This window comes from Oculina patagonica, chromosome 14 (assembly GCF_052425735.1).
Source record: "Oculina patagonica isolate OP01 chromosome 14, crgOcupat, whole genome shotgun sequence".
NCBI lineage: Eukaryota > Metazoa > Cnidaria > Anthozoa > Scleractinia > Oculinidae > Oculina > Oculina patagonica.
Window position 1 is genome coordinate 2,245,756 of NC_135771.1, and position 21,898 is coordinate 2,267,653.

Genomic DNA, 21,898 nt, shown 5'->3' on the forward strand with positions numbered 1-21,898 from the left:
GTTTCTATCAATTGTTGCCTCCTGTAATATTTGCAAACATGAACATGACCCTAATATGGCGTTGCTGTTCTGAAATTTAAATATTTCATATAAACAGAACTTTGCATATATAAACAGTTGTAAATTAAGTTTTGAAGCTCAAGGAGCAACAAGTGGCATAATTATAAAACCCTGACCAAACCGCTGGTTACATTAAAGATTCGCTTAACATAACTTAGAAAAGTATTCAAAGCTTATAAATTGCAAAATTAAAAAAAACAACATATTCTCCTAAGGAAGAAAATAAATTCTTCGCCAAATAAGAAAAGGAAATAATTTCACCAAACAGGTGAACGTATTGTTATCAGGTTATGTATTTTTCTTATCTTATATATAAAGTTTATTTTTTTAAACAGACAGATAATTCTTCATATTTTCAAGAAGAAGGAAAAAGGAAAATCCGTCTTAATCATATACGAAAGTGTATTAGGCGCTTCTGCTGTCGAAAATATTTTATAAGTTTTTTCAGTAAAGCCTCGTTGGTTATGGTAATTTTCGGTAATGACTTTCATACCTCGCTCGAGGGTAAAACCGCGCGCATCTTCAGTTATTGTTTAGAGTCAGGAAAGTTACGGCAAGATGATTTTACAATTCTTTGCGAAAATTCATTCGCCTAAAAGTACTGTTTCCGTACTGTTTAGTACAAATTCTCAGAGAAACGATGAATGATTTGTCTGAGGCCAACCACGTGTAGGCCAGTTTTTTCCACAATTAAAACATTAAAAGTTTAGTTTTTAAAAATTAATGCGAAGACCGCCAAGAGATTTGCGGGGACTTTTACTGCCTTTTTAAAGTATAAAATAGTGGATGTTTGCTCTTGAAATAGAAAAAATTGTAGTATCATTTTTCAATCCTGTTATTGTAAACGAATGCGCGAGAAGAAAAAGTTTTCACTCGTAGTTTTTTCAAAACAGATGCTCAAAAATGCGACGGCAATTCAACAAAGGATTTTACTGAGTCGACGCGTCGAAGATGTTTTGGCTTTATGCTTTCAGAGATCATTCCCAAAGATTGTTATAATTGGTTCAAGTAGCGTGTCTCGTATAAACAAAATGAATGCTTTTAATAGTTAGTAATTTTGGTCTGGCGCATTTGCCTGACAGTTTATTGTCTGCTCATGTCGAACCGCGTGTTGGAGAAAGGTAAGGCTTGCCTTTATACATTTTGTGGAAGTTTCTTTCCGTGACTTTTTCTATTATAACGGGAGTTTTAGATTGTGTTGCACAGTGGTTGAAATGGGCTAAAATTCTAGCGCAGCATCAGAAACAGCTAGAAACAGTCAATTAGAATTCAATTCATCGTTTTGATTGTATGACTGAATAGACGATGTAACATACTTTCTACATCGTTGAACTAGATTTGCCGTTCTAACTGGAAGATCGAACGCCCTAGTCGGAAGACTGCAATCAAGGAAAGTTGAAATTTTGACCGAAATAATTTTCTGTAACTACTTTTCAGTGAAGCTTTTGATAGAAATTCGGCAAAATGACAATTCTTTGTTTCGAGAAACTGGACCAGATAGCATGTTTTTTCTACTTTTAGTATCCACGAAACAACTACTTGAAAACTTGAATTCAATTGCTTCATCATTTGCTTCAACATTTGAATATGATCCAAGCGCACTGAGTCGAAATCTTTTCTTGACAGTTCATTCACTGAATAAATTATGGAATTTAATTTCTTTGTTCGATATGCGTCGCGGCAAACAACGAGAGTAGTAAAGATAAATGGCGCGGCTTCGTCAGTGCTATGTAAAGCCAAGTTTTACTTTATTTAGTCAGTCAAATTCCTTAACGCACCAGATTTTTAAAACGCGTAAACAAACACATTACAACTTGCATTCTCTATCAGTAAAATCTTTCAAGTCAGAGGTTTTAAAGGAAATAATATCATCGACATTAAATTTTGTCATAAATGGCCGCACCTGTTGAAATGAAGCACGCTTTGGTTCCGATCCAACATAAATAACAAAAAATATGAAATGGAAGAAGTCATGTTTTAATATAATAAGGATTGCATCACCGGAAGATCAGGAAAATTTCCATTTCTGTTTTCTACGAAACCGCAAAGAAGTTTGTGCATGACTCATTCAAACGAAAGCAACGCCGAGAACGGACACAGGGTAAAGCTGATATTCTTGTTTGCAATCACCTCTCCGGTCTGTTCTATCTGACATAGATAGCTTTTATTTTCTTTCACCCTATATATCTTAAACATTGAAACTTGATATTTTGTCGCTTTTTTTTATTTTTCTGGATCAGGTTTCCGCCAACCATCTGTTTAAACTGGAGTTGCTCAACTGACAGACAAATCGACAGATATGGCTTCAACTTTGTACGAGGTAAGATTTACTTTGTGTTTAATCTATCTATATTATACGACTTCACATGCACCATTATAAACTTTACCATAATATAAAGGATGCTATAAGTCACGATTCCTTTGGCGATTTTTGCCTTTTTAGTCTTTTATTATGAAATCAAACCTTAAAAATAAAAATGAAATATTCAAGCCGAGTGACGTTATTGATTTAAGAAAAATAATAAAAAATGATTAAGATTTGGATAATTCAGTAAATTCCTCTTACTAAACTTTTCTCAAACATTTGTCATAAACAACTGTTTTTTTCTTCTTTCTTCTACCTATTTGAAACATCTAAACTTATAGGCTATTTTCTTACCGCAATGTGCAGGTTTCGTGTGAAAATATGATCACCTGCGACCGCATTACATCATCTGCTAAAACACTAAAACTGAACATTCAAAAACAAAAACCTGCACACAAATTAACGCACTTTAAACCCACGCCAGGCCTAAGCGCATCGCAACCCATGAACCCTAGAGTCCATGTGATATTATTTTTGTTGCTTAAATAATCGCATCTTGGCCTAACTTGAGAAATCTCAGTTTAAATGTTGCATGGATGGAAGAAGTAACGCGTGTCTGGAGGCATTTCGCAGGCTACATGTTTTTACTAATGTTCATCAATTTATAATTCGTTTATATACGGTGCTTAGGGTGAATCGTTCAAAAAGCAAGCGATGAACCTTTAAAAAGGGCGTTCAATCGGAATTTTATTTCACAACTCGGCATTTTAATTCATACGGGCAATACAAACGCAAATGAAGACAATGTTTTTACGTTTGACGTGGATCAGCAATCGACATAACATATATGCATGTGCAAAAGCGTTGGACGTTGAGATGGAGAAATATAGAAAGTGCATTTAAGCTAGGCATAACTTTTGATAGAAATGGTCCCACGATCGCCTTTTACGCTTTATCTAAAACAACTGAAAAATTGAAATTTGCTTGTGCAGTGCTCTATGCATGGAACAGTTGGAATATTACTTTTAACGGCAAATTGTTTAGCTAAAGTAATCAAGGTATGATATAAATAAACTTTAAAGAACAGTAATCATGCTCGATTTCTAGCTGCTTTTCGCGGGAATGAGCCCGCGCTCCTTCCCCCTACAGTTATATGATTGACGAATTCTTCACGGCGATCGCGCGACTAATGATTGTTCCCTTTATTCTCCTCACTTGACGCTGGAAAGTGTATTTATGTTTAAAAATAAATTTGATGTTGGTCATAATAAAGAATGACTATGATCTTTTCCATTTTAGAATGTCGAAAATTGGCACCCAATTGGGGAATCAAGAGACCTGCTTTCATCGGACGAAACTGAGCCGTTTAGTTTCAAAGGAGATGTGGAAGAACACGATGATGTATATGAAGAAGTGAGTTCAAATCAACATTTACTAAAAGAGATCACTGAGAAAAATACTCATGGCGAAAGTGCAACTGCAAAGGAAAATGGCCATGATTACGATAGAATCAACGGCAACGCCATCAACGGCAACGGTGTTCATGAGAAACACGGAGAGGATGCATGTTATGATTATGATGAAAATGAGGAAGATGATAACGTCGACGATCAGGACAATGGAGAGAAAAACGACAGCGACGGGGCATCTGCTGAAGCAAACGAAGATGAGCCTGCCCCTCAAGTGCCTTACTATGGAAGAACTCTCGTGGCCCCGGAATACATGAACTTCCAGCTTCCCCAGGAGACATCTCAGAGAGAAGAGGAAGCTGCAGAGGATAACGGTGATAATGGGATTGCTGTTGCTGATGAATCCGATGGTCTGGGTCCTTCGGAAAATAATCAGGTTGAAAAGAATCATGATGAAGATCTCAGGGTAGAGGAAGAAGCATCTGTCCCAACCGTTCAGAAGGAGGTTTTAGAGGAAGACGACATTACGTTATCGGAAGAGGAGTCGGATGATGATGAAGATGATAACGTTGTGGAAGAAGACAAAAGCCCAGAAAGAGATTATTGTCCAGTCAAGGGGGAGGACGAGAAGGAAGAAAAAGAGGAAGTAGGAGAAGAGTACGACCAAGAGGAAGACGACGGGGAAGAAGAGGAGGAGGAGGAGAAGGAGGAGGAGGAGGAAGGTCCTGAAGATACTGCAGAGGAGGACTCCAACCTTAATTTGGAGGTTGATCGTGAAGGATCACCACAGCTGGCCGAAGAAGAAGACGAAGATGAAGAACAAAGTGAAGACGATAGACTAGAAGAAGAGAGTAAAGACGATGGAGAAAAAGAAGAGCGTTTGTTAAAAGAAGACGGAGAGGTTGAGAAAACGGAGAAAGAGGATACACAACATGCAACTCAGAACGAAACCTGTCCCCAGGTGGCCAAAGCAGATGATAAAGACGACGACCATGATGACGAAATAGACAACGAGTATATAGAGACCCCGAAGAAGGCCACTCTTAGGCACTCGGATTCTCTGAAAGTACACGTTGCTTCGCCAACGCGAGATATAGCAGAGGTGGGTTCTGCTGCTGAATCGTTTGATGACGGGGAAGGTGTAATCATCGAAGATGACGAAGGGGATAAGGTTGACCAGGAAAAGTCTTTGAGTGAAACTGACGAAGAAGATGAAAATCGAAGGGGAACGGTAAGGATTTATATTATTAAGAAGTCTTAATGAATCACAAAATTTACTTACTATAAGTAGATCAAATCGATCAGCTGCTTACTGTAAATAATTATAAGCTCTTTCCATCCCGGAGATTTCTTTATAGTCTTGTTGTTAGTGTAGGTAGAGATTTTGAAAGATTAAGTGTACGGAGCCTGGGAAGAAGAAAATATAAAGCCACTTTTTCCTTTCCCAACCTCCTCGCGCGCCCTCATATTGATCATATCTCCTGCTGTTTCATATTTTCTCTCTTAGATTTATCAAGTAAACGCTGTAATGGCAGTTCGTTTTATAGACGGATTAGTTTTTTCTTTCCATTGTAACACTGATACATGAGAAAACAAAATTTTGGCATTTACAGTTCAATGGGCCGGTTGAAGAACATGATAGCCAGCAGAATAAAGACGTTGAAGCAGGAGAAGAAATAGTACAAGGAGATGACAGCTGTCAGAGTGAAGATACCGAGGATGACAGCGATGAGGAGATTGCTGCTGTCGTTTGTGCACCTGACCAAGACGAAGCCGAGGGAGAACACACTGGAGAGGGTGAGGGTGGTTTAGATCTTGATACCATTCCTGAAGGAGAGGACGCGGAGAGTGACAGAGAAGATCAGGAGGAAGATTATTCTGGTAAGAAAGACAGAACATTCTTTCAGAAAACAGAAGGAGACTGTATACAGTCGCTACAGCTTATGTTTAGTTCAATACTATTTAAACATGTCACACTGAAACTGAAGGACATTAATAAGTTTGTGGCACGCGTGCTTATGGAATATTTAATTTCTTTAAGAGGTCTTGTTCACACTGGCCTTGATCATTCGGGGGAACAAGTGCTAGTTGATGGCGACGTCACTTCTCCAAGAAAAGACTGAGCCCGCGTTTTTCGTCCCAGAAGTTGCTAAGCAACATGACGTATTCATCTGTCGTATTTATCTGTCAGGGTGCTCGTGCGCGCTCGCGCTATTTGGATGGATGAAATAATTCAGAATTTCTTCGAGTGCTTCAATGAAAATTTGCTAAAATTGGCCCTTATTCTCCCGACTGTGATGGTAAGATCAAAAGAACGGACCTAGGGTAGCTCCCTGGTCTCGTTGCTGAGAGAAACAATGAACACATTGGGTAGAAAAGTATTGGTCGAGTTTATAACTAGGTCTGGAAAATAGTCATATTGCCGCACCCCATAAATTATGTCCTTATTTTTATTTTCGTATTTAGTCCATACCAGTTTACGAGGACATGACGACGAGTCAGACCTTACTGGAAAAGTGAAAGAGCTTGGAAGGATGTTCGAGGGAGGAGGTCCAGTATTTCCTAAAACTGTGAAGAATGACACCGACGCAGGTAGAAATCTGGCTTTTTACCATTGAAATGACTGCTTTAAGATGACTGAGTATCTTTTGTCATGAGCGTTTAGAAATTACTTCCTTTAAATATTGATTGAGCCTGCCATTTTTTCTTGTGGGAGACTGTCAAACAATGTTACGAGTTTTGTGCCTTGAAAACAACAAATCAAACATGCTCCAATTTAATACTTCCGCAAAAAGTTCTCTCGAACCGCAAAGATATATTGTTCCTCGACTGTGTATTCACCTAGATTAAAGCCAAAGGAAAACCTATACTTTCATATGTTCTCTACCTTTCTTTGTAATCTTTCTTCTCCGTAACAACCGGTCATAGGTTATTACTCCATCCAAGTATAAAATACACTGAACTGCGTAGTATGATGCTTTGAATTAAGGCGTTAAACCCAGGCTCCATACGAGCTTAGTAGCTCCATAACAGAGGTGGCTCCCAGAGTTCATACAGCTTTTGCTAACCCCCGTCAGGTTGTAATTGATGCAAAAATCTAAAGTTCTTATTAAGTTAAAGTTGACATGACCAATTTCACGTATTTCCTTGTCTTAGTTGATGGATCTCCTGTCAGTGTGCGCAGGTACAAGGCGATCTTTGAACAAGATCGGATGTCAGCGGAGAGGGCCCGAGAACCTGGTACACATTTTGAATACTTTTGTAAACATTTTCAGATAAAAGGACCGAGACAGATCAAGAATGGCAAAGTTGGGTTAGAGGGCTTAACTTGAAATAGAGTGGTTCTGTAATCATGTCTTGGTATAGTAGTCTCAAGCTCAATTCCTTGATCAACCTTGTCCCGGGCCTTATTTGTACGATAGCCAACTCGACTGGTTTCTGGTTTCTAACTCGACTGGTTTCTAAACCATGTTATGTTCATATTCATTTTCAACATGTTGTGGGACAATGGAGAGAATAAGAATCAAAATTTTCCCATTTATTTTAATTTTGTTATGGAAAAAAATCTCCATGATTTAAATATAGTTTTGTTTGCTTCAGGGCGCAGAGAGGAATTAACCGGTCCTCCACTGGGCATTGTCAAAAATTTGCGAGGACTATTTGAGAATCCGCAAGGTTTTGAGGCCAGGAAAGGATGAGGTAAGTTACAAAACATTGACTTGTTATGGAATCTTATACTAATGTATCATTTTTATCGCCATAAGTAGTATAACCCAGGGGGGATACTCCGGGATCAAAGTGACGGGGATGATCGAATGGAGGCAAAACTCAGGACCCAAAAAAATCCCTAAGTCTCCCGACAATACCCAAAAAAATCCCTGGACCAAAAAAAACGCCCAAAAAAATCCCTAGTCAAATTACCCCTAAATTGCCAAGGCCGCGCCAAGGCATGACTTTAGTTTGATTTTAATACCCCCAAAAAATCCCCTATTTAAATCAAGTCACCCAAAAAAAATACCTGCCAAATTCTCCTACCCAAAAAAATCCCGGAATCGAAAATTTCGACCCCAAAAAAATCCTTCGCACATCCCCGTCACTTGGATCCCGGAGTACCCCCCCCCCCCCCCCTGGGTAGTATAATAAAGCAGTACAAGCTAAATCAATCTGTCTACACTTGGCCTGTTATCAAATTGATTTCTCTAATTGAGAGGGAATTGACGCCCATAGACCGTCTTTAAACGGTAACAGGGATGAACAAGCGGTAAACGTGAGCAACTGGTTACAAGCTCGAAGTGCGATCGCGCGCGAAGGTCAATGGAAAGAGCGTTTGCGCTTTCTTAATCACTGCAGCCAAGTTGTAAAGATGATGATTCTAACACGCACGACCAAAATAATTTTTTTTAAGTGGTCTCTTGCAAACTTCGTGGGCTTCATGAGCAGGTTGGGTGTGTGTATTTGTGTGGGCTGGGAGGAGGAATTGAACTAAAACATCTGTTAATATCTCACGTAATCTAATTTTTATCTAATTTCTTTGCAGCTGGAATCATTGCCATTTGAGTTTCAATAACTGGCGTCATGGTGTAAAAGAACTTAAGATCAGGGGATTTATTTCAGTACTACCATAATGGCGATATCGCATGGGGAAAATCCTTTAACAATTTTAAATATCTAGCCAATCACTAGGCATGATGATAAGGGTTGAAACTACGACACTGTAAAACTTAAGTAGTTTATGTAGTGGCAGTCAACAATTCAGCTTTCATAACGTGGCATACCACAAGTTATAAGTTGTTATGTAGATAACGATTTTAAACATGCAGTGAATCTTCTTGCGATTTTCTGTAAAAACTGACATTATTGCGAGAATCCAAGTATCGAGAAGCATCGACTTTGTTTAACGAGGGTTGCACAGTACATTCTTGGATAAAAATCTGTGGCCCCCTCGTATTCCGATCGAATTGAATTTTAGAAAAGTTGGTTTTGTGCTAAGTGCTAAGAAGGCTCCGATTTTAATTGCTAAATTAGAAAAAAAAAAAAAACGACAGAACTCCCAAGGAGAGCGACTGGAAGTAGCAGATTTAGTCTGGCACTTGCTCTAGTTACGACCATAAATTTTTGAGATTTTTGAATGTTCGAGGTTTTTTCCTCCAAGAAAAAACGATGAAAAATAATAGTGGTTTTTGTGTTTTTGTATTAAATTGTTTAAACTGCAAAAGGAACGTTTGGAAGGTTAGGAAAGGTTTTTAATATTTTCTGTTTAATAAAACTAAAACTAAATAAATATTGTTTATAATAATAATAATAGTAATAATAATAATGATGATAATAAAAAGAAGAAGAAGAAAAAGAAGAAGAATTTATTCAAGCAAAATTACAAAAGGCTTTTGAAAGGAAAAATCCCAAGGTTTTCCCTGTATAAAGGATTCCCCGTAACGAAAAAAAAATAAATAAAAATAAAAGTGTGATATTTACTTATGCTCGTTTTTATGTTTCTGTATAAAAGAAGTGACCTGAGCTGTCTGAAAATATCCTCTTCAGGTGATGTAATGACACCATGATGAAGACGTTTCTCGAGCACGCAAGGCCTGAGCAATAATTAAAAAAATAAATTTATAAAGATAATAAAACTATTGTCTATTATATACTATATCGTGCACCTGTTCAAACAATAACTGGAATGACTGATGCACACCATAGTGGCTGAGTGGCGGAGTAAAGATAACGAGTAGAAGGTTTTAAGGTTTTCTGTGTAGAATCGAGTTTTAAGGAAAGCAAAAAAGAACCACCCTCCCCCTTGTAGTAAAGTTACGGTATGAACATAAAAGAAGCGAACATGTTCAGTCAGTTCAGTAAGAGTAAAGGTACATACGGAAAACACTTTTTGTGTCTGAGTCATATATTGAAGGAGTTGGGGTATCACTGATGGGAAGCTAAGTTAACATAACATACAATTACCTGGGAGAGGGAGGTGAAATTGGAATCGTAGGAGAATAGGGCCGGAGCAAAAAGAACATGAAAATCCTGGCGAGCTGTAGTCAGAATTATAGAAACGGGAGCTAAAGAAACACCCTGGAAAGTTCAGCAGAGGGAACACGTGAATCAGACGAGGGGAGAGACGGTCGTATAAGAGAGAAACACGAGTATTAAGCGGGGAATCGGAAGCACGGGCGGGGTCATATGACGAACCCGGCTGGCTGGCTAAAGAGAAAGTGGCGTTTTGTTGTACCGTAATCTGAGTCGTATAAGGAATTAGGGAGAAGAGGAACAAAGGTGGAACAAATTATTAGAACAAGGGCAAGTCAGGCAGTGTTAATGCAAATAACTCGAACACTTGCTATCATTTAACATAAAGAAATTATTAATTTTTAGCAAGAAATGGTGACATCAAATCTTACGTATACCTTACATTTTACGGATTTACACTGTGCGCATTTATTTTATGAGCGCAGAGCACGCAGTAACACCAGTAACCAGCCACAAATGCCCACGAAGGCGTGCATTTTTGAGATATTTGTTTAAGAGCCTGTGACATATATGACGTTTAGGGTTAAAGGGAAGTCCGTTTGTTATCCCACCCATGTATTCGATAGTTTAAAGTATTTCTTATATCCATTACGAGACAATTTTTGTCAAAGAATAGCACTCAATTTAGTCAATTTTGCATACCTTTGGGTTAAACCGCAAATAGTATCACATGATTAATAGCGTTATTGCTAATCTTCTCTAGCCGATTGCGTGATTCGCATTGACAACATTTTTTACAGCGAGTGTTAAATTTCCTCATGACAAAACACAATTATAATATGAGTGATATGGGGCAGTAAGGGTCAGCATTTGGAACTGTTGGGGAGCCAGAGCAGCTGTACGTGACTTGTGGAAGACGTTAATTATTGTGCCATGGTCGACGAAGAGGTATGGTTATCATTGCTCAAATGAACCCAAGGGAAATGTAAAGAAAACACTTTTTGTTTAACTAAACAATCCAAACGAGTAACGTCGTAATTTCAACACCATACAGAAACAGAAAGGTTTATCAGCCTTCCGGAACAGTGCAGTATATTCAGACATGATTCATTAATATAATGTTTAGATCTAGAGGAAATATCGTCTGTTTTTAGCGTTTTGCTCTTGAAAATCAGTATTTTTTTAAAGCAGTTAAAGAAGTCTATTGGAGATGATAATTAAGCATAGATTCAACACAGACAAAAGACACGATCGTTTAAAAAATATTATTCAAAGTAGCTATTGTGATAACAGATAAAGAAATCAGTCACATAATACGTTGAAGCCTTAGCCTCGAGGGAACGGTACTGAAAGAGCTTTCTTTATTTCGTGCATATGGCGCAGGAAAGCAATCAGTTTATCTGGTGGCACTTTACTTTGAAGGTGAGTAAAAAACCTGCGAAATACTCTGAAAGGATTAACCCGATTCGTAATACCTTAGTCCGGGGGTTCGTATATAGTTTCAAAATCTCTGGAGGGCCAAGAAATGTTTTATAAAACGTGACGTGAGACACACGGATGTCTGTTAGTATTTCGGCTGTTGATAGCTCGCTAGCTCTTAATTCTCTGCGATACTAAGCCCTTATCTGATTTTTTCTGGCGTTACATCGCCGTTTGTTCTTTTCATTTATGTCTGCCTTAACGTCATTTTAAACATTCTGTGTATTTAAGGTAAACTCTGCGCGGACATGACACCGTAAACATTACTTGATTTGCAACCGCGACGCTTGTCAATCTTATCAGCACGTTATTACGCCATAATTTATCAAAAGTACGATAAGCCTAATGTTAGTTTCAAAATTTCTCAAGGTGTAAACAGTTTCTTCTGAACTAGACTTGCGTCTTTTCCTATCTGCGATTTAAATCTTTTTTTGGACTGAACGTGTAGCTACGTTTGTAAGATGTCCTATAAGTCATAAATTACATTCAATCCCATTCAATACCATGCCTAATACTATAATGTTTGCACTTTTGCGCATTATAAACTGTATAATGACTGACCTTTGGCTGACCACATGGCCATTAAGAAAATAATTTATGAAAACAATAAAAAAGAAAATTCAGTGTTATCACATAATTATTACCCTGCGTATAGGCAACAGGCAATATACATGTCACAAAATAATGGCTTCCTAGTTCGCGCCGCATAAATAAGTAATAAAGTGTGATCTGAATTCGTACTGATACATACTGCTGTAATTAGGATGATCTGTTTTGGTAACTGCATAAAAAGTTGGATTAGTTTTGGAGACCTTTTCATGGCGTACCGTCTACCCATTGTTCTATAAACTACCATTACCCAGTTGAACAGGATGAAACCAAAAGAAATTCAAATCAAAATCTATGATAACTCAAATAAACAATAAATGCTAAAATGATTGTGATTCGTTTCAGTGACCTTAATCTTAATGGGAATTAATGCTTTTCGGTATACAAGCGAGCCCTAGTGTCAACATACAAACTTTCACTTTCCAACGGGCGCCGTACAGTCTCGGTGAGCTAAAAAGAATTGTTGAAACGAATATCAAGGCATCATCAACCAAATTCGATTCTTAATTTCAACCTGTATGTTTTGATATGGGGAGAAGGTAGATGCTAAAAGATGCTGATCAACCTAGCATTGAAATGTAGCTTTGATCGTGACTGTGAAAGGATAAGTGTCGACTGAAATTTTATACATCTCAGTAATCCCTTTTTAAGTATTTGCTAGTCTTAAAAGGATCCACTTTACAATCTTTAGTAAAAAAATTCTAGGACGATAATGTTAAATAAATACAAGTTGTCGCTAACTTTCTCAGGCAGAGGGAAGGAAGGTGGTGTCCGAAGAATAAGGGAATAAGAAAAAAGTAACTCTAACATGACCCTATCCGGTGCCGGATACTGATTTTCTACCTAAGACTGCAAAATGGGCGCCTTGACTTTGTCGATGATGATAGTAATGAGTATACCTTAGCTTTTTTATCGAAATTATTTCATTGCTTAAAAATTATCAGTTGTTATCGATTACACTGGATATTCAGAAGTCACAGTCAGTTATTAACACTTTTTGTTACCATTTTAATTAAAATTTTGACATGAAGCTTATTAAAGCGTGCTTATTCTGTACTGTTTTCCTAACAACAAAGCGCTTGAACAACGGTTTATTAGCTCACAGCACGACACCAATAAACGGTGCACGATTACTTACTTTGATCTTTAATTTGGTCCTCTAACTTTCAGACACTTCTGTGCACAAATAACGAAATGACATGCGTGTTTTCATGGGCAGACACAGACAATTTGAATAGTCTAAAATGTCAGCCGTCTTCACGTCCTAGCCCCCCAGAGAAGGTGCTCGGCCCCCCTCTGGGGGGTTGGGACGAGAAGAAGGCTGACTTGTCAGAGTAATGCAAACAAGAGATGGGATGGATTCGAACGTTGATGGCGAGAGTTTACATTAGTGCACGTTTTCTAATTTTACCGAACTTTCTCGAGTGTTAACATTAATTAGTGACCGTCAAGTAATGTGAATAGGGAGCGTTCGTTTTCCTTTTCTTTGAAAAAAAAAAAAACATTTATGATCCGATTTCCGAGACACCAAACTTATTCCCAGATTTTTGTATATTTCGAGGTGAACCAGTGCTTGTTATGCCTGAAGACAAGGAACTGGGCCCCAGCAATACAAGAATAAACCGCTGGCTAGAAGGAGTGGAGACTGCCATAAACGAGGGAACTTTGTACGGCAGACGGAAGGACAAATCTGTAAGTAAAAATATATATAATGCCTACTACAGTGGAACCCCGATGTAACGATATGCCAAGGGAGCAGTAAAATTATATCGTTATATCGAGGCATCGTTATAGAAACTCCGAATACGATTGGCCGTAAAATGACCGAAAATATCGTTATATCGGGGTAAACCTAGTCAAAGATAATGAAACAAAGAGAACTATTGAATGAGAGGAGGAAAGGAGGATAAAGTTGATAAAGAGGCTAAGAACACTGAGTATTATTTTTGTATATAATCATACAAAGCTGCGATTGAAACGTTAGAGGTTACCCGATACTGTAAGGGTATTGTGTTAAATTAGTGTTTCCTAATTGACTGAGAACTGATAATATCGTTATATCGGGAAGACTTTACGTTCGGTCTGCTAAATTCTCATCGTTATATCGGGGATATCGTTGTATCGAAGATCGTTATATCGGGGTACTGTCCCATATTTACAGTAACTTTTGCCGGGACATGGAATATTCATCGTTATATCGGGAATATCGTTATATCGAGGATCGTTCTATCGGGGTTCCACTGTATCAACACATGATGGTTAAACTTAAAAAAAGAATCTTGGGACCCTTAACTGGAACAAATATATAAATAATATTCTGTTTTGGCAATCCGTTAATATTACCTGCCCGTTCTTTTCCATTTTATAGTGACTCTATAGTTGTAGCACGTACTAACAATTTACAGAACTAATAGGGCAAGCATTGACGAATTGCAGTAAGCGAACCAAACCAAAACACGATGACTTTGTTATTTTTGTCGATATTCACTTACTGCATACCAGATGTACGAATATAATTTAAAATGCAAAAAAAAAAAAAAAAAACTGGCTGGCTGAAAGGCTCAACGATGGATATATCTACATTTTTTAACCAAATAATTTCTTCGCGAAGACTTGATGCATTTTACAATTACCGTAGTGAAAACAGATTGATCATTTGTAGATTAGTCAGCATATCGCTGTTTTTATAGTGCAACGGCTTTAAAAGAAAACAAAAATTACTAACCTTAAAAAGACAAAATAACTCGGTTTACATAGTCCACTTTAAAATCAAAACATTTCCAGGTTGGGATTTAGAGTCACCTGCGGTTATGCCTGGGCGACCGCTAAAGCGTCACAGAATTATATTTGTTTCCACATTACGGGTCGAGATATTAAAGATAGCACCTGAACTGCGTTAATGAGTTGTGTTATTGCTATGAATAAAAGAGCTATTTTTTAACTGGCAGCACTGAAATAAATAAATTGTTATTTAAGTACAAGTATATCGAGAGTGAGATTTGGGGCAATACTAGATGCTTTTCCGTGCTGCCGAGTTTTCCTGTGTAAATTTTCTTTCGCCAGCATCTGTCTACAGTTAATTCTTATTTGCATCTTTTTCTTTCGCTCAGTCACGTGCCACATATTCCTTATTCCACTCGCTATGTTTTTTTTTAGTTTTGCAAAGCGCCATTCACAACTGAATATATTACTCTTGTTTTTCTTTCTTTTCTATACCAAAAACAGTTATAATTCACCATCGTTTATAACGTTTTTTTGTTATAATAGGCATCTTGGAACAGAATAGCTTAAAAAAAAATACTACAATAAACAAGAACAAGTCTTAAGGGATTATCTCGATTGGGCAAATAAGCTATTTTTATCTATCACCACCACCTGCTCCAGCGCTGACTGCGAGGTTTTCACTTCCTAAAGGCTGGATCTGAAAGGAAAAACATTCATCGCGCTAGGCGGCTGATGAGAATTCTTAAAAACAACAGGCATTTGTGTCAATAAGCCGATGTTGTGCTGCAAAACTGCTATTTAGTAAGGTAACGTAACGCTTTTTTGTTGTCTAATTCACCGTTCTTAAAGGAAAATATATGTATATGTATCTCCGGAAATCCAATTCGGATCGACACGATGTATACCGCAGCCAAAGCATTAGCAAAATGTAAACAGAAAAGCGCTTAAATGCCAAATGTAAAACCGGCTAAGTTCAGCTGGTGGCAAACAGCACTGTTTTCCGTTTGATGTTCGAACCACCGGAATCGCCGTCTTTTATAATTAACGGCCTTGGCCGAAACAACAGGAGAGAAGGGAAATTAAAACTTAAAAATAAAACACAATATATAATGGCAGTTCTTTAAGGTTTACTTTCGAGCGATTTTAGTGGCACCACGCTGGCTTTCCTCTGAAGCAAGTCGGTCAATTTGTTTTAAGTCCCGATCAATGAATTATTGAATAATTCCAAAAACCACCCCGGGCATATTTTTCATGCGTTTTAAGCCAATGAGATTTTCTTAAAGGAAATTGATCCTATTATATAGTTCTTTTTAAATTGAGCACCCGTGGAAGCTTACTTTACTGGCAGGGGTTGTAGCTTTTATAATCTCGGTAGGGTAACAAGCTGGTCAGGTCTGTGCTTAATTTCCGATCGCCAAAGGCAACTTTACTGATCGCACACAAATTCATTCTTCCGACGTCGTGCCGAACTGAATGAAAGCGAAAACACCAATGGATCTAGACAAAATAAACAATTTCATTTTGATTCCTGTTTATAATTCCAAATTTAAATCCAAATAAGTTTTAATTCTCTTTGAATTTAGCTTGAGTTAGAATTGAACTCTCGCACTGAGATGTATATCTGAGGAAATGTCAATTTATATTGAACTCCATGCTTTGCATTTGCAGAGTCAAACTTTCAGTCTACAAAGGTAATTCTTTGATTGTCCCGTATTAGAAATTAGCAGCTCTCTATTGATCTATGTCCAATTATGTTGAACTTTTCAGAGTAAGAATGATCGCATTATGACTTTTACTATTTGCGCGTCATCAATTCATCCAAAGAAGACTTAAATATAATCCATAATTTTTCCTCGTTGAGCAGAATTGTGTACGCGGCCCAATACGCATGTTCTTATTATATTGTACTCCAACACGAAAACATTATTTAGATTTCCACGGTTTTGTCTAAAAAAAGTACCGTGATAATGCGACCCAGTTGTGTGTTTTTGTAATATATCTTAAATATATCTGAAAATGTAGTGTTATCTAAATTATCGACTTCTCGAACCAGCTAAATTTATTTATTCAAATTGCCTACAAAATTAGGTTATGGCCCTGGATTAGAAAATGTCTGTCATTTCTTTTGTTGACCAATTTAGCATAATAGAGCCTTATCTTAAGCGAGATTGATGTTGCTCGACTCTGTACTCGATTTTATTCTAAACGACTTAAACTGTGTGCGGGAAGATTTTTATGCATCTTTACTAAGAAAAAAGTTTAGTTTTGGACATATATATCAAGCCGCGTGCTGATCGTATGTTTTTGGAATTAAACTCTCTGATTTCAAGCGCCCTGGCAGATTTTGGAATTCGCCAATTAGCACTAATAATAAGTTGAATTCAATATCTATAACGTAATCGTGTTTTTTGTTCGGTGAAGTGACGTAAATACTTTGAGTTAAACTTTTTCAAATCGCTGTAGACGCAATGTTTTGAAGGAAAAACGCTGAAAGTCTTGAAAAGGAATAGTGGTTTTGCGTGGTTCAGACGTAAATTACAAACAATCAGTGTACTATCATAAACCGTGCGCTAGTTGATTTACATATTACTCAAAAACGAGGTTGAATAAGTAAGTTGGTACGAGCGAGTAACTTGGTAAATTATTCACGTTGCGTTTGATGTTTAAAATTTTAAGTGCTAAAAATAATTTCTGTATTTTGTTTTCAACACTCACAGGTGGTGTGGACAGGCGGTAGAAGAAACAGCGTTCCGTTTTCGATAAAACAGCCGCTCTCAATAGACGATAACCACGATAACAATCAGCAAGTCGAGTGGTTGGATCTTGAAAGTTCACGCTCGTTTTATTTTCTTCCTCGGCATACTCCTACCAACGACAAAAACACAACTTTAATACTTCCAAAAATTCCGAGGCAAGCTAGTCAAAAGTGCCCGAGGACGACAGAAAACAGGTTGGATGTGATCGATTTGGAATATTGTCGAATTGAAACTGAGTTTATGAGGAAAGATACACGAATGGAAACGATTAAGTCCACCGATGACGACAAATCTGATTGTCAAGTGTCAATAATCGAAGGTGTCAATCAACTCTCTTTAAATCATCATAATAATAACGATGACAAAAGATTCCCCGATGACAAAAGCGCATTTTTCCTAAAACTACGTGGCTCGACAGGTTCTGGTGATAACAGTATGGATCAGTTAACAATTATTGAAACTACACCAAAGGATTTGAGACATGGAACAACAAGTAATAATAATAGAGCTGATACACCGTCCAATCGAGATAAAGGAATGTTTTCATTGCCCGTGCTAATGAATACTGACGGTAGGCGCCATACTGTTCATGACGTGCCCAGCATTACCGTGTGTCAGGAGGGGGGAGACTCGGGTGAGCAAGGATGTAGAAAGTGATTTAGATTTCGATCCCAGGTTCCTAATGCCAACTGAGGTAAGAACCATTATTTGGACATGAAGTTTAATTTATCTTACACTACGATAATTTTCTTGCGATGTCTCATCGTCTCTTCTTAAGATGATTGTCACTGGCCAGTTGCTATGGACCCAGTTCAACTGAAACAAGAGTTAAATAGATAGAGTAATTGATTGATTGATTGATTGATTGATTGATTGATTGATTGATTGACTGATCGGTTGAGTGATTCAGATGAGTTGATAAACTGATCGATTGATTTTAGGCCCTTATCGATTTTTTCTCTTTTTTGAAACTCATACTACTTTTTCTTGTAAGTATGCTTTTTGATGTGACTGTGTAGTTGGACTTTTCAACGTCCGATAGATTTCCCCTGGTCTTGAGCGGGTTCTGGCCTATCGGGCGGCTGCTCGATCTTCTTCTTTTCTCTGCAATTTGCTTGACGCCGTTTTGTTGCCTATTTAAGTATGAACTCACTGGGACTGACGCAATCTCTACTTTCGGTGTGCCCAGTCCTCTAAAAGACGAAGACGCATAATTGCGTTCTGCCCCTCCCCAGGAAAATACATGAACCGACCATGGACAGAACTTGAGAATAATCAACTTTAGAGACCAAGCAAGTCATGACTCTTTATGTTCCCATCAAAACTACAAGAAAAGCCGATAATGCTAGCAGTGCTTCTTTAAAAAAGTGCAAAACTTATGCTCGTTTTCTAAATTAAAGGGACACTGTCACGGGGATTTTATTGCTTTTCGGTAAAACGTGCTAAAATTGGCGAATAGGTCTTGTCGAACATGAAATGTACTGAGTACATCAAGATAAAGATGTAAAATAAATTGTTGTTGAAGGAAGAAGGGAGCAGTAATAACTCTTAGGTGTTTTTACAGCTCACAAGGACACTTGAAAACATCAGAATGACTTTTTCAAGTTGAGATCTAAAATTCCTGATGGAATCACAATAAAATCACTTGTTTATGGCTTTAGAACATTTTTAGCAAAATTAGACCACTATTCGTAGCTTCCATATGTCTTTAGGCTCTTGAGGTTTTGAAGTGAAACTGGTGACGGTGTTCCTTTAAGCCAAAAAATATGGTCACACAATCAATAAGGGCCTAATTAATTTCCTGTTTTTATTTAATTGCCTAACTGACGGATCAACAATGGAAATCAATTTATATATTATTTTCTATTATTTAAAACAAATATTATGCAAAAATTATATGATATAAGTTTTGCATAATATTTGTTTACTTGTACTTATCTGTTTATTTTAGTCGAGTCTCGAGGAAGCTAGGTATCTGTTGGCATCCAGACGAGGCTCCCTTCCATGTGTTGGTCGAGGCATGCGCCGTAAAAGTCTAGACATGGTAGCAGAGGAACAACCAACAGATCCCATAAAAGGAGAAAACACAATGACGTCACTAGTCTCTCAAAGAGTTCCTCGGCACCGGAATAGATCGCGTAGTCTTGATAACAGCTTTGAAACGAGAAACAGCTTTGCTGCTTTCAAAGAGTCCCTCAAGGTTCGTTTCTCTGACATGTTCATGCTAGGAAGAGATCACTAGTTTAACAGTTGACATTTTCCAGATTTGGTCTTCCTTGTTTGCATTCCATGTCGCATCCTTTGCCACTAACATAAAAGTAAAGGGGTGGAGCCAGGTGGAATTGATTTGGTGGCAGCCAACCCCCCCCCCCCCCCTTTGATCATTGATCAACTAAAAAATGAAAATCGACACATAAAAACAGAAAATTAAAACAATGACACAAGGCAAGGTATTTAAATTGTTAATAACAGCTAAAATCTTTCCTAACATCGACTTCTTCCCTCTATAAAATCCTGGGGTCAAATAAAATAGTTTATAACATACTGCTAACAGCAAGCCCACCTCTAAAAGTCCTTGATCCCCCATTCCCCCCCCCCCCACCCCCCCCGCGGCGCGCGCACACTGTGGTCCAAGGCTACCTAGTTATCATTGTATTCTCAAGTGAAAGTAAATTAATAATTTTTACTATCTTTCAGTCACGTGACGTCAAGAGAACAAGACTCGGCACCTAACAAGCTACATGTGTACGTGTGGAAGTTGGATAATTCTCAGAAACGGTCTCTAGGCTTAGTTCAAGCAACATATAGGAAGTGCAACCTTTGAAACCGTAAACGTTCGTCGCATATCTGTAATGAATGAGTTTAAAAGTTTCAAATACATTCATTGTCTAGACTGCTAGATGGAGTGATGCAATGAAACACCTTTCGTCGACGCACGGAGTAAATTTCCTCGGATTTGCCGGCAGCATACATATTTTTTGTCACATTTTGTAAGAAAATGTTTGTTATTTAATGAAACTCGTTGAAATACTGCTGGTAATCGAGATTGCATGAAGTGTTTTAAAAATGGAACAGAATTTTCACGGACTACAAAAGAATAAAAGATCTTTGATACTTTGCTACAGTTACGGATAGGCGCCGATTGGGCGGTTATGTTTCTACAACTATCTGACTATTGTTTTAAGGTTTTTTAAAATAAATGATAAACACAACGAATAAACTTTGTGTAAGCAATGGGAAAACTGTGTAGAACTTGTAGAGTAGTTACTAAAACTGAATATTTCATTAATAGTCATTGTATCCACAGACATCCGTTATTTAAAAAGCCCTGAAAAAAATTTCCCTGACCAAATAAATGCAAAGTTGACTTCCCCGACTTTTGTGTTATTTTCATGTATTAAGAGTTGATATAATATAATTTTTTTCGCAAAATAAAATTTTGTTCTTTTCAGTTTTGTTGTCCAAGATTGTGCAAACCCGTTAGTAAGCTTCTCGGCCCCGTTTGTTGTGCCCTGACTTTCTGTTGAGTAGTTCAATTTTGTTTTTCACACATGTTGGCTGTTTTTCACACCTTTCCGCTGTTTTTCAATTTTGTTTTTCACACATGTTGGCTGTTTTTCAATGTTGTTTTTCACACAGTTGCCCTCGAAGCATCGCTTCTCGGCCAACTGTTCATTTTTCAACAATCTTTCAGCCTCGGGCATTATCCTCCAATATACCAGCCGCCTGAAGGGGTTTATTTACTAACTAGCCAACGACACTGAGGTGAATGTATAGTTGTTTTAGTATATACTCAAACTGAAAGATAATATTGCCTGAAAGGCAATATTATCTTCCTTGGCTAGTTAATTACGTCAACGAGGCTAGTTAATTACGTCAACGAGTACAGTTTTCGTGCGCGAGTTGCTCGGAGGTGAATAGCAATTTTTTTTTTTTTTTTTTTTTTTTTTAAAGGATATCTCAGGGCGTTTGAGTAGCCAATTAGCGCGCGCCAAAAATGCTCTCCCTGTTTGAGTATATACTAAAGTCAAACATTTTCCCATCCAGCTCGACCTACTGGAGCTTAAGTCTTGCCTTAAACGTCTCTTCACCGCAGAGGACTCTTCGTTTCGTACAAGTGGGAAATGGGAAGAGGTGAAAAGTAGCGAAAGGAGCCTGGAGAGAACGTTAACGAAAGGGCGCGGGAGACACTGGGAAGGGAAAATGTTTTTTACCTTCCCCCACGTGCACTGAAGGAGCTTCTGCGGAGGAGAGAGACTAAACGTTTTAACTTCAAACTCATTGATAATGTATCGAGTTAAAACAAAGGAAATCATAACCGTGGAAACCTGTCCGTTCATTCGGGGCATCAGGCTAGTACCCTGATAAGTATTTTTCATACCATCATTATTGTGCTTGATTTGTTGTTAATAATTTGTGAAACTGTCTTCGTAAATTTTCTAAATAATTATTTCGCACTCTATAAAATAGATCACTGACATGTGAACAAGAAGGCTTTTTTCCGGACCGCCTCAGGTCAACCCGTCCCTTATCAATCATCACAACATGCAATACGCATCAAAGAGGAAATAAATAAAATAAAATAAATAATT

The 21,898-nt window shown here is 37.8% G+C and overlaps 1 protein-coding gene and 1 pseudogene across 3 annotated transcripts; both read left to right on the plus strand.

The window, feature by feature from the left end:
- The first annotated feature begins 1,051 nt into the window (after nucleotides 1-1,051).
- LOC144637754 (uncharacterized) lies at nucleotides 1,052-8,955 on the plus strand. Of its 2 annotated transcripts, none has more exons than XM_078496832.1 (8): nucleotides 1,052-1,181; nucleotides 2,301-2,380; nucleotides 3,665-5,005; nucleotides 5,388-5,655; nucleotides 6,241-6,366; nucleotides 6,931-7,014; nucleotides 7,375-7,473; nucleotides 8,312-8,955. In XM_078496832.1, the coding sequence occupies exons 2-7, from the start codon at nucleotides 2,360-2,362 to the stop codon at nucleotides 7,470-7,472; spliced, it is 1,938 nt and encodes a 645-aa protein (XP_078352958.1). In that variant the 5' UTR covers nucleotides 1,052-1,181; nucleotides 2,301-2,359; the 3' UTR covers nucleotide 7,473; nucleotides 8,312-8,955. The 2 variants fall into 2 exon arrangements, with proteins under 2 accessions (XP_078352958.1, XP_078352959.1); XM_078496833.1 differs by lacking the exon at nucleotides 1,052-1,181 and adding an exon at nucleotides 1,775-2,161.
- Nucleotides 8,956-13,393: 4,438 nt separating this feature from the next.
- LOC144637641 (uncharacterized) lies at nucleotides 13,394-20,757 on the plus strand (annotated as a pseudogene). Its single transcript, XR_013567743.1, has 4 exons — nucleotides 13,394-13,518; nucleotides 17,268-18,000; nucleotides 19,258-19,506; nucleotides 20,004-20,757. The product of XR_013567743.1 is annotated as an uncharacterized LOC144637641 (transcript).
- Nucleotides 20,758-21,898: the final 1,141 nt, after the last annotated feature.